This window comes from Echiichthys vipera (genome assembly GCF_963691815.1).
Source record: "Echiichthys vipera genome assembly, chromosome: 17".
Lineage (NCBI taxonomy): Eukaryota > Metazoa > Chordata > Actinopteri > Perciformes > Trachinidae > Echiichthys > Echiichthys vipera.
The window spans coordinates 8,330,248-8,348,530 of NC_139842.1; the positions used below are offsets into that span (position 1 = coordinate 8,330,248).

The 18,283-nt window shown below is 41.7% G+C and overlaps 1 protein-coding gene across 1 annotated transcript in view; it reads right to left on the bottom strand.

Annotated features, from left to right (window-relative positions):
• Window positions 1-18,283, bottom strand: part of grin2aa (glutamate receptor, ionotropic, N-methyl D-aspartate 2A, a) — a gene marked incomplete at its 3' end in the record, with an annotated part of 160,186 nt that overhangs the window by 130,608 nt on the left and 11,295 nt on the right. Inside the window, exon 2 of the mRNA XM_083930963.1 lies at window positions 17,259-17,762. Coding sequence (XP_083787089.1) covers window positions 17,259-17,759 — 501 coding nt within the window. The 5' untranslated portion in view covers window positions 17,760-17,762. The remainder of the gene's footprint in view (window positions 1-17,258; window positions 17,763-18,283) is intronic.

Below are 18,283 nucleotides of genomic sequence, written 5' to 3' on the forward strand. Positions count from 1 at the left end.
CACACACACACACACACACACACACACACACACACACACACACACACACACACACACACACACACACACACGCACACGCACACGCACACGCACACGCACAATAACCACCAGCGCTTAAGTAGTATATATATGTATATTATGTTTGGCACACGTGTGTGTGATAGCAGACTTGTGTGACACGCGTTATTCGTGTGTGAGTGTGCATGTCTGTCTCTCTCTGTCAAGGCATATTTCTCAGTGGATCTGCACTAACAATGCCCTGTCCTCCTTGTCAAGGTTGGACTGAACTAACATATCAAACAAACACACATCCTCGGACATACAAAAAAGTTTGATCCCATTGCACCCTAACATTGAAACCAATGCGCACACAAATGCTGCGCATACACGCAAAAAAACAGGTCATCAACCATTCTAAATGAGCTATTGAAATTCAGTGATTTCGATTAATTCAACCCCTTTAATAACAAACCTCAGTCTCTATTCATTCAGGATCTTCAGTATTCAAGCTCAGAAAGCCAGGGTCGTCCAGGCACAGCGTGGGTTTACTGCAGTGAAGAGAATAAAAGGATCACTTCTCTCAAGGACAGCTTACCTAACCTATCACGAAGCAGTGGTTTACCTGAAGACGGTGTTATGAACAGAAATATGTATCATTACAAAGTGTTTTTTGAAAATTTGTATTATTTAACGAGAATAATTTCATTGAAAAGCTTATCTGAACTGAATTCCGACAAACACGAAAGTGAACGCAATATTCTGAAATTGAATTCCATTATTCTGAAACTGCATTTGAGCCTAACTGAAAATCCATCTCTCTATATACTTCCACATTCAGCTCCAAACATTATAATACAGTGCTCAATTTCAGTTCAATGAGACACACTTGAGAAGAGCAATAGACTGCAGGTTCATAGAACTCCAATCTTTGTACATTTTGATCATAGACCGCACACAAAGACGGACGGACGGATTTAATCCAAACTGGCAGAAAACACCTTTAAAATATTTGCAGTAGTTTTAGTTATTAATTGTTAAATGTGAACACTCCCCGGATTACTAGAAACCCCCAAATTCCCAGAAAATAATACAGAATATAGACCTCACTTTCCATAAGGGTAGATGCCCTGATCAAGTTGCAACTACCACATGTCTAAATTCTGGTTGAGTTGACTCTATTACAACTACTCAAGAAGCATACCACTCTATCAAAGATTGGTATAATTATTACTGCTGGTTATTGGTATGAGGCAAGCCACAAAACCTCCATCCAGCAACCAACAAAGTCAAGACGCTGTGACCCGTATTCAAATTTACATACAATGCACAATACTTCCTACTATAAAAAAAAAAGAAATGGGGGGACTTCTACAAACTTCCCCCATTTTGCTCACAAACATGCAGTACTTGGTTAAATGACACTACTACAGCCCAGTGTAAAGGTTACACTGTTGCTAACTGCTGGGCCTCTGGACACAATGTGACCGCAAACCCTGCCCTGTATCTTTAAATAAATAAAGGTGAAGCTACCCTCGCCACAGATACTATGGACACACACTTTATCTATCTACATCTCTCTGTGTTTCACGCCCTCTCGTTTTCAGGTGTTTCAGCAGGTAAAAACCCTATTTTCCTACTCCCCTTGGGGAGTGCTGACCTAACTGACGGTGCTCCCCGGAGCCCCGACTAACTCTGCAGACCCATTTGTCAATGTTGACCCATACCACCGCCCACCCCATTCATCTTCCCACACTTCCTATCCCATTCTTTCTTTCTCTGGTACTTCTGCTATTTTTAAATCCTTCCCATATGTCTTGCTGTACACTCATCCTAAAAACCGACTATAAAAGCTGGAAAAGATGGACAGAAAGCTGGCCGAGGGATGTTATAAGAAAACCTTAATGCTGCACTCATCAATATAATCAATAATATTTTTCATTACACGTAATGTGAAAGGTGTCGCTCTCAGTGGAGAACCCAGAGACAATTATCCCTACTCTGCAGTTCCTCAGCTCTAAACGTTGCCCCTTATCCCCAGACTGTATGTGTGGGGTATCCAGACCCTACTCCATTCCTGAAGTAGAGCATGGAAAAGCGAGACTAATGGCTCATACATTTTTCTGTTTTGGTTTAGTCTCACCACTCAGTCATCAACTTCGCATTCAGATGTATTCTGCTAAAAAGCTATAATGAATCAAGTGACTAGTACAATGAGCATCGTTCCGCACTGTGCAAAAATAAATTGCGATTAATTGTGGGTTTTTTTTGTCATGTTATTTTTTCTGTTATTAATTAATGAATCATAATTAACGCGTTAAAGTCCCAGCCCTAATTACAAGGTGATGATATGTAAAAGTTGTATTTACATTACAGTGTCTTTCCACATTTTACCCTTAGCTTCTCCACCGTACCCCTGCAAAATACTGCATCTCAAAGAGGCCTTCAGTGGCAATGTAAAGATTAAATTCAATATGCACTAACATTTAAAAAAAATGAAAATAAAATAAAATTACAATATGCATATGTTAGGAAGTGCTCAATATCCACCTACTATATAACTCTGTTATCACAAAACAACACAAAACAACTACTAAATAAAATGTTGCCCCATACATTAACGCTGTTCAATTCAAGTCAATGAGACAATTCATCAGGGAACACATGAACCACACACTAAAACATTTTCAATAAAATAATTTTTTTCTTTTTTTTCTAAAGCTATGGCTGTGTCACCTTGAGTACCAGGAGAACAGATTTGAGGGTCACATACTATCGGCATTAGCAGAGGTTGCATACCGTTATTACAGTGTGCAGGCGGGTGGGTGGGGGGTTAATAGGATGCACACCGACTTTTCCCAGCAAAAAACCTTATCGCTAACCACACACTATCAACTTAATTAAAGACTGCCTCTTAAAAGCCCCTCAGCCTCTCTCCCCTTTTCTCTGTACTTCTTATTCTATCTTTAACTCTCATTTGCGCTCATTCCATCGTCCTTCCTTTCTTCCTCTCCATTGCTTTTATTTCCATGGAGAAAGCTGTTGAGTCACTCTTTCGTTGTCCCCATTCTCATTCCTCTATCTTTTGAAGTCAGCTGAATTCCAAAACACTACAATCTAAAGAGCGAAGAGCTCACTGCACTACGTCAGTTACATGATGTGACACGACACTTTAAGGACTTCATAATAAGGACTCTGGAGTTAAAAGAACTGAGAGCGCTGAGACAAGTTGCAAATGACCTGAAAACTAAAAATAGTTTCCTCCAAAAACTCGCTCACTGCAGCATTTAAATCGGGAAGACAAAAATGTAGAGGGACACATTCATAGCCATTGAAGCCTACATTATAAGCCACTGAATAACTGTCTTGCAGAATACTTACATAGCTGTTATCATAGTTGTCACACTGACTTACTGCAAACTACTTCTGCTGCATCGTCATGCATGCTCCATACCTTAGCTTAACACATAAAATGCCACTGTACATCTCTCAAACATCAGGTGCGACAACACACAACTACGGTCGCTAAAGTATGGATACAAGCATGAGGCTATTAATATTCTGTTACTTTTAGTTTTAGAGGGTGAAAAGTTGAGAGAATGTGTAGTTTCCCGTAGACATGCGGACACAAGACACTCCAGCTTCTTGTCAAGTTCAACAAGACCTCTTAAGTTGTCTTTCATGTTAATGGATGTGATGCAGCATCCTTTTTTTCAAAGCTGAAGTTTTAACAGCAAAGTGGGGGCTGTACATTTCTGGGGAAGTGAGGGAGGGAGAGAAAAGGAGAGATGGAGAGAAGGAGAGAAAAAAAAAAGAGAGAGAGAGATATCCTTGTATCCCAGTGTGCCAATAGAACATGAATAATGCCATTTTCCTGAGAACCCCCCACAGTGCTCACAGCTTGTTCCCTGCTCGTCACACAGGGACGTTCTTACAAGTTATCTCTTTTTTTTCCACCCTTCCATCCATCCATCCATCCCATCTAGCCTGCTACTTCAGAACAATTAAGGCTGACTTCATGCTCCATGGGGCTTTCCATCATAATGGAGAGACGAGTGAAACAAGGAAGAGGCTCATCAGAGGGATATTTAATTCATGTCACTCCCGTTGCCTGCATCTCTCCGTTCCCTGTCTTTTAGTTCAGCTCACTGCCCCCAACATGGTGCAGTGCTGGGCTAAGGCTATACTCCGCCAACACTAAAGGAGAGGCTATGGTCCATTTTAATGGAGTTGTGCTGCAACGCTGAAGAATCCCTTCAGAGGATGCAGTGAGCAAGGGAGAGAAGCAAGCCAGCCCTATTCTAACGTGATTGTGCTCCTTCATTGCAGACACTGCGGTGTAATGTGGGCATTTCTGCATGACTGTGTGTGTGTGTGTATGTGTTAGACATATACGTTATTTGTGTGTATGTGTGGGCTTTTCCAAGTCAGAAATAGACAGAGTAGAGGGTAAAGAAATGGAGGAAAAAAGGATAGAAAGAGCAGTAGATCAAACACTGTGTTTCTGAAACCTAAAGAAAGGCAATGGATTTAGCTTTGTTAAGTGATGTGTGTGTGTGTGTGTGTGTGTGTGTGTGTGTGTGTGTGTGTGTGTGTGTGTGTGTGTGTGTGTGTGTGTGTGTGTGTGTGTGTGTGTGTGTGTGTGTGTGTGTGTGTGTGTGTGTGTGTGTGTGTGTGCACGTAGAATTGGAAAAGGGAGAGTGGGGTGAGGCTGTTGCCAACCCCTTTCGACATGGCTCCGGCGGATGCAAGGAAAAATCTCTCACTACGATCTTCAAACACTTAACAGGACTGCTATGGAAAGGGAAAAAGAGAAGAGAGCTCAGATAGACTTTCAAGATTAGATGAGAAATGCAGATCACAGGAGGAGATGGTGATAGAGAGAGAGAGGCACACAAAAATGCAGGAAGAACTGGTAGCATTAAACACAGTAGCGCTGAACAGATCCTGTGTAAAACAGTAAAAAAAAACACAGTCCAACTGTAGCCCCCAAATGAAAGCTACTATTTTTCAATGACCTAATTAAAAATGTACTTTGAAAAAACCTCAGCAAAATGTCTCCTGCCCAGTCTATCATGTGTCTCTCCACCATCCTCTGACCCTGTTTTCTGAGATAAAGTTTGAGGAGTGGGAGGTCCATTTTTATGCAGCTCATCTAATTAGATCAAATTTAAAGCAAGTGACTGTTGCCTGACCTCCCAGCACGCTGGATTTTTATTCAAATCCCAAAGCAGCCCAAAGGGAACACATCATAGTGTCTGTTTTTTTTTTTAAGTAACTGCGGAAAAAAGCCTCGAGAACAGGAGTGCGCCGATAATCATGGAACAAAGACACTACACTGCACCACTTGCCCAGACATGTGAGCGCACAGTATGGAGTGTGTGTGAGTGTATATTGCACAAAGAAATGGAACTTTATAGTAGGGGCACTGATATATTTGCCATGGTCATTTGACTGAGATGAAACAAAATGGAGATTGTTGTTAGTTGTCATGGCAACAACACAGGTCTGTGGAGCTGTTAACAGTGTTGCAGCTCCCCGGGGGGACAGCTGACCGACGACACTTGGGAGACTTTTTCCAGAGTGGCAAGGAGCGAGGAGGAGCAAGAAGGAGCGAGGAGGAGCGAGGAGGAGCGAGGAGGCGGTAGGTCAGCAGACCCAGTGGCAGCTGGTAGTTGGACTGTAACCAATGCAGCATCCACCATGGCGGAACAAGTAGCAGAGCCATCAGTGGGCTGATGAATACTTAGTTGGATAGTTAGCCATGCCCCCACACCACACCGGTCACAGAAAACAAGCTGAACAAATATGGTATATTTATACCAATAGCAATGTGCTTTCGAAAGCACTCAACGAGTGTCTTGATGAAACATTAACCTGTTAAATTTGACTAATTTAGCTGCTGACATCACACCCCCACTGCTCATTTGGCCATTACCGCAAAACCCCACTTTTGCGACTTACCACACGTCTATATATCGAAGTTAGTCGATGGTGCACGTACAAATGGCTGACCATTACCAGCTGTGTTGATTTGAATGGGAATGTCCATTCTATCCATTTTATTTTCATGGTATTGTACCACTCAGCATAATCAAGGCTCAATGCCCTCATAACAGGTTGCTAAAAACTAAGCACCTTTATTAAAAGGCTCCCAGGTCTCCCTAGAGCTACACAGGCAGCCCTTTTGTTCTCCCTGCCACTTTTTCTAGGTTTACTTCCCCCAAATGGAGCTGACTATGCATGCTTTGCAATATCATTTTTGTTTAATGTGTGGATTTTAATGATATTCCAAACAAATTAAATAATGGAAGGGTTGGAATTACAATAAGCATAAGTGGAAAAGAGGGGCCATTATTCTACTTTTGGACAAAATCTGGGACAGACTATAGATCATAGATATTTAATCACACCCTTACTGATGAACTGCAAAGATTATTTTGTGTCAAAGCTGTGGATATGCTCACATTTAATAATAATAATAAGGCAAGACATTGTAATATACTTGGGAAAGACAGGTTGATTGCTGATACAGTATGTTGCCATACTCTTTTATAGCCTTTTTTCCTTTGTCCCTGGTTTCTTTATTGCCTTCTGTCATTGTAACACACCACTTTGATAGGACTTATGGGGGATCAGTCATAGCAAGGTGGCTGCAGTTCTCAGGGTGCTAACTTTAAAGCCACTACCAAAAACCGTGTCAATTTAGACTCCCTGTCTGATGCATTTAGTGTCAACATAACCCATCAGATCAACATCCCTAAGGGCAAAGTTATCTTTGTATATCTCAGGAGCATGAGTGACAGTATGGTAATAATAAAGTCTGAAAAACCAACCTCTCTCTCTCCCTCCACTATAACTGTGATTGACAAGTCCTCCTGAAAGATGCTTCCAGTTAATAAGTAGCTGTCGCTCATAATGAAGCTGTTTGCAGTATGTACCAAGAATTAAGATCTACTGAGGTTCTGCAGCTTAAAGACCCCCAGTGTAGACAATTTAATCAGACCATTTGGACATTCAGAAAATCAGGAAATCTTTCTTTGAAGGCTTTGAAGGCTTCAATATTTTTTTTTTACATCATACTCACATTGAGGAACGATGAGGAATGAAAAGTCACAGCCAGCAACTTCATGCATGTGTTATCTGTATATTAGTCAAGCTTAAGCTGAAATGACAAAATTCTCCCCTCCAAAGCTGTGATAGCTGTGTTATTCTCCGCGTTCCTCTTCAGTCTCTCGGTCGCCGAGCTTATGTTATATTTATTGTAGGGTATTTCTGTCGGCTTATGGGGGCTGACAAGAGTCGAGTCAAGCAGATCGGAAATTCAATTTACTGCTGAGACACTTGGGTTAATCAACAAGAAACACAAAAAAAAAAAAAATGGAGAGACAGACCCAACCCAAAACTGCACACACACAATAGTCACTCAAAAACACAAATGCACACAAGACAAACAGACAAGAGGATTAGTCTGATGATAGCCAGGCTGTTGTTTGTGCATCCTTGTAACGACACGGAAGAGTGACAATGCACTCTATCTGGTTTACACAAAAACACTTGTACAGTAATAATGGAAAACAAATAGTTTTAATAGATGTTAAAGGTTTCATATTGTAAGTGGTGAGATTTCCGTGTCTTTTTTAATTATATTAATACTGTGAAAGTATAAAAATGTTAAATCCCCAGAGAAATGCACACAGCCCTTATTCAGAAACTGTGCCTTTAAATGAGCTGTCAGGACTTCTGTACGGTTCTGATGTCACAACTACACTATAAAAGTAAAAGGTGCTGCTACAGTGCTGTTACAGTCATTTCCAGGCTGCAGTGACGGTGCAGAGATGCTTAGAGGGCAGATGTGGAAAACCAGGTGACCAATCAGAGCAGACTGGGCTTTTACACAAGGGTTTTTTAGGGCACTTTTAGCCTTATTTAGTTTGGTTGAATCGAAGTGGAGTGTGCGCTTTCATTTGCTACGATTCGTTTGTGCAGGTGGGAATGCAGAGATCGTACGTGTGCATGCACCAGAGGTGGATCAAACAAGCGGACCAAGACCTAGAAGAAGAGGTGGTCCCGGTCTGGTTCGGTTAGTTTGTGGTGAGAACGTGATCAGACCTGGGTCCTGGGTACGTGATTTGCGTAATGATTAAGGACCTCCCATGTCCCCACACCAACAACAACAACACGCCAGCATGAGTCACCGAGGACCAACGCCAAAATCAACCCTCCCAGTTGACTCTCCATTGTGACATTACTTGTTGTGGGCACATTGTCTGCTCATCACTCTATTTACATTCTCAGTGTTGCCAACAAAGCAATCCTGACCAATTGGAGAGCAGTTCAGGATCTATGTTATTGCGCCGGCCCTATACAGATCTGATCACTGAGTAAATTGTTTTTTTTTTTTCCTTTTTTGTCCCAAACCTTTATTAAGCCGAAGTGCATCTACGTTTTGGTTCACTTGGAGCAAGCTAACAGCAGAAAAAGAGGAGTGAGTACTAGCAGAACGGTAAAATGGAGAAGGTGAAGTATGTAATGAGATTAAAGTAAATGCCTACACGAGTACAACATCAAAATCAATTTATATTCACGTCTAGCTATCACATATCGCAGTGTTAGTCCCTCCATCCCAAGCTTTTGTCAATTAATTTAAGAGCCAAAAAGATGCTTTGGGTCGTACAGTATGGCTCATAACTTTTATTTTTACAGTGCCAGGGCTACCATTCAGTTGGTTTTATTACAGAAAAGGGCTTTTACAGCTCCTGACCCGACTACCTGGCTTCAGCTGTCACTGTTAAAATGCACTCTCCTTTTGCAAGCATGCGTGTGCTTGTGTAATATGGAACTGTCATTATTGTGTGTGCGTGTGCGTGTGCGTGTGCTTGTGTGTGTGTGTGTGTGTGTGCTGGTCTATAAGCATGCATGTTGCTGAATTCTCTGCATATGCTGCTGCAGTTCCTGAGGTTGAAGCTGAGGATCTCCTGAGAGACTTAGGGAAGGAGTGACAAACGCTGTGAGGGGGGGCAGAGAGAGGCGTAGAAAAGGAAAGAAAGGAAAAGAGAGAGGAAGAAGAAGAGGGAGCGAGATGAGAGGAATAGGGGGAGAGAAAGGGGGGGGGGGGGTGCTCTGAGGCCCAATAAAGCTGAAACTATGCAGCATAAATACAAACTTTATACACTTTGGAACAGACGCTATCAGTGAAAACCAGAAAGAAGAGGGAGATGAAGAAGATAAAAGAGGGAAATATACTCATAGAAAGAGCTAACAGCTCCATTTCCTCTAGTCCCACATATTCGCTCAAATCGATTCCCTTTGATAAGTGAGAGGCCATTTCTCATCTGCAAGACGACTGCATCTAGCTATTGGAATAAAAAATACGCACACTCAAACACACAGTAGTTGCACACGCACACGCACGCATAAGTGTTTTCATATTTACAATAACGTACAGGCACGTTAAGTCCCAAACAGCATGAATACATAACAAGGAGAAGAAGAAAAGTAAAGTGTTTCCATGGGAATCTCAGTGAGAACAGTCTTACCGAGGTTAAATGATATCTGACAACACCCATGTCATTATCGCAGTCTGGACCCACACACACACACACTTACATTACACAATTAGATATACAAATACAAATTACCTTTGTTGGTAAGATATTGTTATCTATTGTCACACACAGACACACACACACACACACACACACACACAGAGAGACACACACAAACACACACACACACACACAAACACACACACAGGTGTTTTACAATACGGCAGACCTTGTGGTTTAGCTGGCTGAAGATGCTTTAGTTAAATGACAGTGTGATTTAAGCCAAACAAAAACAAACGTCTCCACACAGTAATTGGAAAAACTCATGACTGATATCATGAAATGTTATTTCTATCTCACTCTCTCTCACCCCCCCCCCCCCCCCCCCCCCCTCACCCCCCGCGCGCTCTGATTCGCTATTTGACATGAGCAGGAAGCAACAAACATCAGAGTGCTTGTATGTGTGCGTAAGATGTGTGCGTGTGTGTGTGTGTGTGTGTGTGTGTGTGTTTGTGTAATTATACTGCCTGAGGGGAGACAACAACAGGGATGGATGAATAATGTCCTTTGATCAAGATAACACCGTACACATACACACACACACAAATGTTTGCATCTACTACATTAATGCTGGCAGTTACATTGGGTGTGAGTGGTTAGTTGGTATAAAAAACTTTTTTCAACCACAAGCCTCCAGCCACCGGCCACCATGATTGATGCCACGAAACACATATAGGGCACAAATACAAGGAGTAGTAGAGCACTAGAGCTTATCAATATACATGATCAGAAAAGCATGTTCATCCTAGGATCCATTGACAAATGTCACCATTAAATTACAAAAATACACTTGCAGCATGTTGGTATGTACTGAATTGCATTTGTGCATCATTGTTTAGTTAGGTAAATGGAAACATTGAGTCCATTTTTATCATCATGGAGTCCAGTCAGTCCCAATTTTAAGTTGTAAGTCGACTTACTTTACAGAAATAACAATTCTTAACCTTCCCATTATGTTCCGGGCAAAAGGTGTGGTACAGTTCGTCTGACGGACCGAAGGCATCATCTATTCCTACACACTATGCATTTGAACATATAAAATAGCGATTCCCACTTGTATTGACTTTTAACGGTTTTAATCATACCTCACACATCTGTTGTGTTCCTGGTCAAAACGATCAGCTATATCAAATGATTGTGTCGGACTATACAGTACTGTGTTCAACCAGTAGATGGAAAACCATACACCTCCACACCCACTCCAACTACCACTCCACACTTAAACTTGCTTGCAGGTAAAAGGTCATTTGTCATATAAAGCATTGTTTTTAGTATCTCATATAGCACTTTATAAATAAAATGTAGTCACCACTTCTGCACAATCCATATTATTTTCCTGGGTGTAGTAACTCTAACAGTGACTTGTTCCCAAGTAGAGACCAATGTCTTTGTTTCATGTGGAGATGTCACTCTACTAAGCATCACACAAAATATTAATTTGTTTGAATCGCTGAATAATGAAATAATGAACCCATATAAATTAAGTGCTATTTGTCTAAGATGTCTTCTGAATTGCTGAATTGGACATATTGTGTTTAAGAGTGAGTGTGTGTGTGTGTGTGTGTGTGTGTGTGTGTGTGTGTGTGTGTGTGTGTGTGTGTGTGTGCGTGCCTCTCTGCTTCTTCCTACATCTATCTTTCTGAGGACAAATTAGAGCTTTAGAACTTGGAAATAACAACAGTAAATGAGGATTTTGGTTACTGCACTCCGAAAGAAAATAGAAAATGAAGTCCCTTCCCTTCTGCACTTAGATGTCACGCGAGATTGGTTGGTGAGTGTGTGATGCAAGTGTTTGTTTGTTTTTTCTACCCCCTTTAAAACACAAAACCAAGGCAAGTCCCGACTGTCGCTTGGAAAAAAAACAGTTGACCATAAAATACTCGATACATACGATGTAATAATTGTATGTATCTTGCACATCTATTTCGGAGATGTATCGAGTATATTCAATATATCGCACGGCCCTATGTCCATGTAATGCTTATCTCCATTTTTATAGGTTGGTATCACCGTATAATATTTCACATTATGAAAAATACCTCTTTGAAAAGACTGATTACATAAATAGGTCCTACAATAGAATCAATGTCTTTTTAAATAATTGCCATGTACATAACGTACTACTACTAGAGCAGCATATCTCAAGAGGATGCACTTAACACTGCACTTTCTTGGGTCCTCAGCAATACACCCGCCGAGCGTGAAGTCAATTGGATAAACGGTTCACGAGAAAATCGAAGGACAGACATACTGACAAGCAGATACTCCTTTGCTGCTGAGGGACATACTGCCTCCACTTCCATTTAAGTAAGATGATTAAGTTAAGGGGCCTGGGAATACATTATGTTAATGAAGGTCCTCACAAGTATAGAAAGCAAACATGGGTGTGTGCCGATGTGGCGGGGAAGGTGATCATCGTGCAGAAGAAAGACAGAACTGATGCGGCACTAAACAGGAAGAACGGACGCAACGAAGGACAGACAGACGGGTGTGCATGTATGTGTGCGCACACACACACACACACACACACACACACACACACACACACACACACACACACACACACACACACACACACACACACACACACACACACACACACACACACACACACACACACACACACACACACACACACACACACACACACACACACACACAGTATAAATGATGTTAGGAGTTGAAGGTTTTTCAACTTGAGGTGTTCAAGGAGCTCCTGCAAAAAAGTAAGGTGGATAGAGCAGGAAAACGGGAGGTGCTGAGCATTACAAAAGTATTATGCAACACACTTCACTCTCATTGAAAACAAAATGCCATCTCATGCTGCTAAAACTCACTCTGTCTGATCAGGATCTTATACTGCTAAGAAACATTAAAGAGCATCACAATATTTTCCAACTCAATGAACACTTGTTTTTTATCCAGAAGCAAGGTGTTTGTTTATTCTTCAAGAGGCAAAGCAGGGACCGTCGCTCTCACATATGGTGCATACAGGCCAAAGTTAAATTCACAATGCGGGCTCTAAAAAAAATGAAGGGAAAAAGTCAACAACCGCAGCAGCAGAGGACATCAGACCGATCAAACTGGACGCGTCAATAAGCAGCACCGAGTTAGGGCGGACACTAACAAAGACTTACACAGTGTTGGTGACCAACATGATCCAGCTGCCGTTATTGACCTCTAGGCAAGTCGATAACTATTTAGCTCGAGAATTGCATGAAGCCAATCAACAAGCGAGGCCAGACATCCACCCACATAATTACACTGGGTAAAGGAATGAGAAAGCGCAAGGCTTACAAAGCTGATGCAATAGAGGAAGGAGAGAACAATGCCGGCCACCCCCTGCACACCGTCATCAGCAACCAGAGGAGCCTGTTCAGTGGAAGGCTGCTCCTGCCCAAGTGTAGAACCAACAGGCTCAAAAACTCCTTCGTCCCTTAGGCCATCACACTCTACAACTCCTCACTCAGGGAGAGGAGGAAATAAAGAGGACAGAAGGGAAGGGGTGGGAACAACTCACTCTGCAATTAATAATCTACTCTTACACATCTGGACACTTATCTTCTTCTTTTCTGTGCAATAACTGTATCCACCACTTCAGTGCAATCATTTAATCGTGCCGCTCATTTCTGTCATATACAGTCATACATATTTTGTCTTATACATTTCCTCTACATTTAACTTATCTGATCTAACTTTCTGTAAATTTTATTTGACCTGTATTCTTACATCTACCTCATATATATTTGAGTTTATTATTTTTTTTTATACTTTCTGTACTTATTTAGCAAAGAGTTTATTGGTTATCCTGCTGGAAACTCAATTTCCTTGCGGGACTTATCCCAAAGGGATCATCAAAGAGAAGTCTAAGTCTAACAAAAGAGACAAAATCAAATACCCGCCCAGTTTTGAAGAAACTGCCACCGGTGTGGTAACACCCCACTGGTGGATTGCTGAGAATGCAGAAAGAGAAGACATTTCTTTTCTTAATCAATAATGTATTCTTTCAAATACAGGCAAGCGATGCATTATTCAACAAAGGCTGAAAGAGGTATGGAAGGGATATACTGCAACATGTATCTAATTAACACACAAAAATGAAAGACAGAGAGGATAAAATAGAGATGAGGGGCAACATGGAGGAAAAAGTAAGAAAAGGAAAGACAGAGAGGAGATGAGGCGTAAATAGTGTCTATTTTTTAAAGATATCGTGAAGCCCCAGATAGTGTTCTCCAGAGGCTGACGTGGAAACGGCTTTGACTGGAAGTCCTCAGCACCAAGAGATTTAGCTTCCAAGTGACGGGCAAAGGAAACACACAAAAACACACACACACACACACACACACACACACACACACACACACAGTATTTGAAGTGCACGCTGAGGCATTCATATACAGTGTGTATATATATATATATGTACATACATATACATATATGCAGGGACATTTCCTGGACGTCTATGCACACACAAGTACGAAGGCATAATCGCGAATAGACAAACACACTAAGGGTCTTAAACACACACACAGTATTTGAAGTGCACGCTGAGGCATTCATATACAGTGTGTGTATATATATATATATATATATATATGTACATACATATACATATATGCAGGGAAATTTCCTGGACGTCTATGCACACACAAGTACGAAGGCATAATCGCGGATAGACAAACACACTAAGGGTCTTACTGGGCGTTATCATTGGAGGCGAGCTTCTCCTCATATCCTCCTATTTCACATGTGGATTAGCGAAAATCTGCTCGGAACAAGGCAGCAGAAAAGACTCCACTACTTACACTTCAGAGGGTAACCGTATAAACGTTAACCTAAAGAGGGTGACGAGTTATATAAACTTTAAAAAGGAGGGTAAAAGACTATGTAAACCTTACAAGGAAAGGATGTAGCAGAGGACACACAAGGAAAATCTTAATCCTTGTTTGGGATGGAAACTCACTGCAGCACTCGCTAAACACATTTAACCGGTGGATTTTTGTGCACATTATCCTACTGACTCTTAATACATGTGATGCCAGGACCTCTAATCATATGATAACATTGTTTAGGCTAATATGTGAGATTGGAGAGATAGATTTAAGGTGAAAAAAGACTGGTGAAAAAATAAAGTTATTTTAGCTAAATAGGAACAAATACTGTATATCACTATATGGTGGCAACTTGTGCTGAAAGATTAGTTGATGAAATCAATTTTGATAATATATTAAATTATTTATATTTTACATATCTTTACAATTTGAACATTTGGATCGAGGACTTTGGTCAGAAAGAAAGGAGCAATATGGTTTTTGTTAACTATTCTATGTTGTACTATAACATTAAATTGACAACATAATAGAGAAAAGAAAATAATTAGTTGCGGGCCCAATAACAACTGAAATGCATTACAGGATGGTAATGATTTCCCAACACAAATTTATGGTTTAATTTGTCAGTATTTTGACAGTTTTGACCTGTACACTCACATGTTTGGCCTTGACCAAACCTCCAGCTTGAATATTATATCAGAAAATCTGGTGTATACCAACTATGATTATCTTGTAACATGTCCTCAAATACACTCGAACTGTTCCCAAGGGAAAACTTTGCATTCTCAAAATGTCCAGAACAAACAAAGATGATGACGATTAACTTCACACATTGTGGAGTGAATTTGAAGCTAGCACAGATAGACAGATAGGTTAGGGGTAACGACAGAAAATGTGAAAAAAAACAAAGAGGAGACAAAGTGGTGTGTCGAGCACTTTAAAGTGGATTATTTTCTACTCATCTGCTCCTGCAGAGGAAACTCTCCTGTCAAGGAGCTGAATTGCTGCTGTGCCTATAATGCTCGCTGACAGAGGACAGGGAGGTGTGTGTGTGTGTGTGTGTGTGTGTGTGTGTGTGTGTGTGTGTGTGTGTGTGTGTGTGTGTGTGTGTGTGTGTGTGTGTGTGTGTGTGTGTGTGTGTGTGTGTGTGTGTGTGTGTGTCTGTGTGTCTGTGTGTCTGTGTGTCTGTGTGTGTGTGTGTGTGGGGGGGGGGGGCTGCTGAAGTAGGTGGTGTGTGGCAGGTGCCAATCAGGACATTTTGTAATTCCCCTCCACTCAGCCTCGCCTTTGGTCAAACTGAGAGATTATCCCTCCCCTGTTCATTTCCCCCTCCACCTCTTCTCCTTCAACACTCACCTCCCTCCTCTTCTGCTCTCTCCTCAAGCACTTACCACTTCTCTCCTTCCCTTCTCTTAAAGATGCCACGTGTAGCATTACAGGATCAATAAAGCATTAACCAATCACTTTAAAACATAGTATATTTACTGTAAACAAACAAGATAGCCGCTGAGAGGATCTACAGTCTCAACCTATCTCTGCACTGCATGTTTTATTGAGGGCAACGGTTACAGGATTTGGTGGGAAATCTGCTGGAGTGCCTAAGAGAGCGAGTGCTCTATGGCATGAAATAGGAAGACGGATGCTTTCAGTGCGACTGAAGCTAAAGATTTGTAATTTGCACGCACTGGCTTGTCTTGAAGACGAAGAAAGGTTTATACAAAGACAATTCATCCTCTTTAGGAAAGAAAATACAAACACACACTAGTGGCACTCATCAGGTTGTGGGAAAGTAGATAGGATTTATATAAGTGTGGTGGCAAATTTGAAAAAGACTAGCACTAACCATGCCATCCAATAAGACCCTGGTTTCATTTCTTTACACCAAGATAACTGTCAACAGTTTTACAATGGAAACCAAAATGCTATATGTAGCATCTTTAAGCGTCTGGCTAACACACTGTCTGGTAAGCCTTCTTTGATCTTCTGGGAAAATAACACAGATAATAATATCCTTATTGTGAATCTGATGAATCCCAGGGGCTAAGCATTACCTCATGAATCCACAGTATCATGTGCTCTTCATCTATTCCTATTCACAGTTCACAGTGATTGGCAGGCGAGGGGCATTGCCTTTTTAAATGTGAGAACCAATCAGGACTCTTTGACTTTGTCTAAAGGAATCCTGCAACTTGAATGGAGACTTCCAAGATTACAGCTCACTGAGCCACAGTTGCCCGTTAGCCAAACTTAGAAACGCCCACTCCTTCTATATTTCCTCATCCTCTCATCCTCAGTCTTCTTCCATTCTTCTTCCTTCTGTTCTCTGGTCTCTCTCTATTCAAACAATCTCTTCTTCTACCCATTACTCCAACACTTTTCCTCCTACCCCCTTTAAGCTCATCATCTCTTTCCACAGATCCTAGCCCGGCTCCCATTTGTGTTTCTTTCTCTTGACACCAGCTTCAATGATACATGAAAAGGTTCAGCTAATTGGCAAGGATTCCCCTCAGTCTGTTAGCATTATATGATATTATTATTACCATTTTACAGGCTTGAGAGTCCCAACAGCCAAATGCATAAAAGGTAATGGGTGAGTGCTGGGTTAAAGTTCTTGGTTCAGCCAAGCCTCAAAGCCAGAGCTTTTGGCGAAGCAGTCCAAACCAAATCATTCAATCAATTGCAAGTTTTTAAATAATCCAATCACCCACTCAGTCTACGCCATAACCCACCTGGCTTTGCACAATCTCATCGATTCATCAACAACATCCGTGCAGTCAAACAGTCTCCCAACAATCATCCGTCTACCCATGATCCTCCATACCTTATCAGCCATGATCATGGACGACCCTCCGTGGATGCCCAGGATGGGTATGAGCGTCTGGGAGGAAATAAAATCCAAAATCTGGGCGATGGCCTCCTGGTCGGTGCCATCCCCGAACACCACGCCGTGGATCTTTGTCCCGGACATCAGGTCGCACATGTGGGTGATGATGCTTTTCGGGTCGGTCTCGTTGACCAGCAGTGTGACCACGTTGACATCGATGGGGTCCTCCTTGCTCCACAGCGCCCGGATGTCCCGGTCTGAGATGTAGCGCGTGCGTCCAAGGATAACCGCAATGTTCAGGACTGGCACTTTATCCGAGGCGCTTCCAGTTCGCTGCTTTTGAGCCGCAACAGGGTCCGCAATCAGGGTCACCGCCACCAGGAGAGCCAAGGAGAGCTGCAAACTATTACTACCACTGCTACTGCTAAAACAGCTGCTCCTTCTACTCCTCCTCTTACTCCGTTTGCTGCTGAGGGACATACTGCCAAACCACTTCATCCCCTGCATGGGCAAAAGGATGAGGGAAGACAGAACAGATGAAGATGACAGATCAAAAAGAGAGAAGGAGGTGGCGGAGAGAAGTGTGGAATGATGATGGCAGAGAGAAAAAGACAGGGGAGATAAATTGTTAATGCACAGCTCTTTAAGCCCACATATTCAGGTTGCATCTTTCTTTTTTATTCCACTTCTTCTCAGTAACTTTATTAAACACATAAAACTTGTAGGGAGGGAGACGGCCTTGAGAGGAAGTTGCGGAGGGGTGAGAGAAAGAAAAGATGACTAACAAGTATATTCTTTATGGTCACGATGCTAGAATAAGATGATTCAGGAGCAAGCTGTGCTGTTCGAGAGAGGCAGGCAGACAGTTATGTAGTTGACAAGTATAGTATCTTAAAACTCAACCTTCAGCAGAGATTTATACAACAATTTATAAGGGAGAAATTATGACTGACAGTAATAGACAACCTCTACTGAACATTCATTGGTTCTATTAGACTTCCTGTCAGCTTGTTGATTTAGTT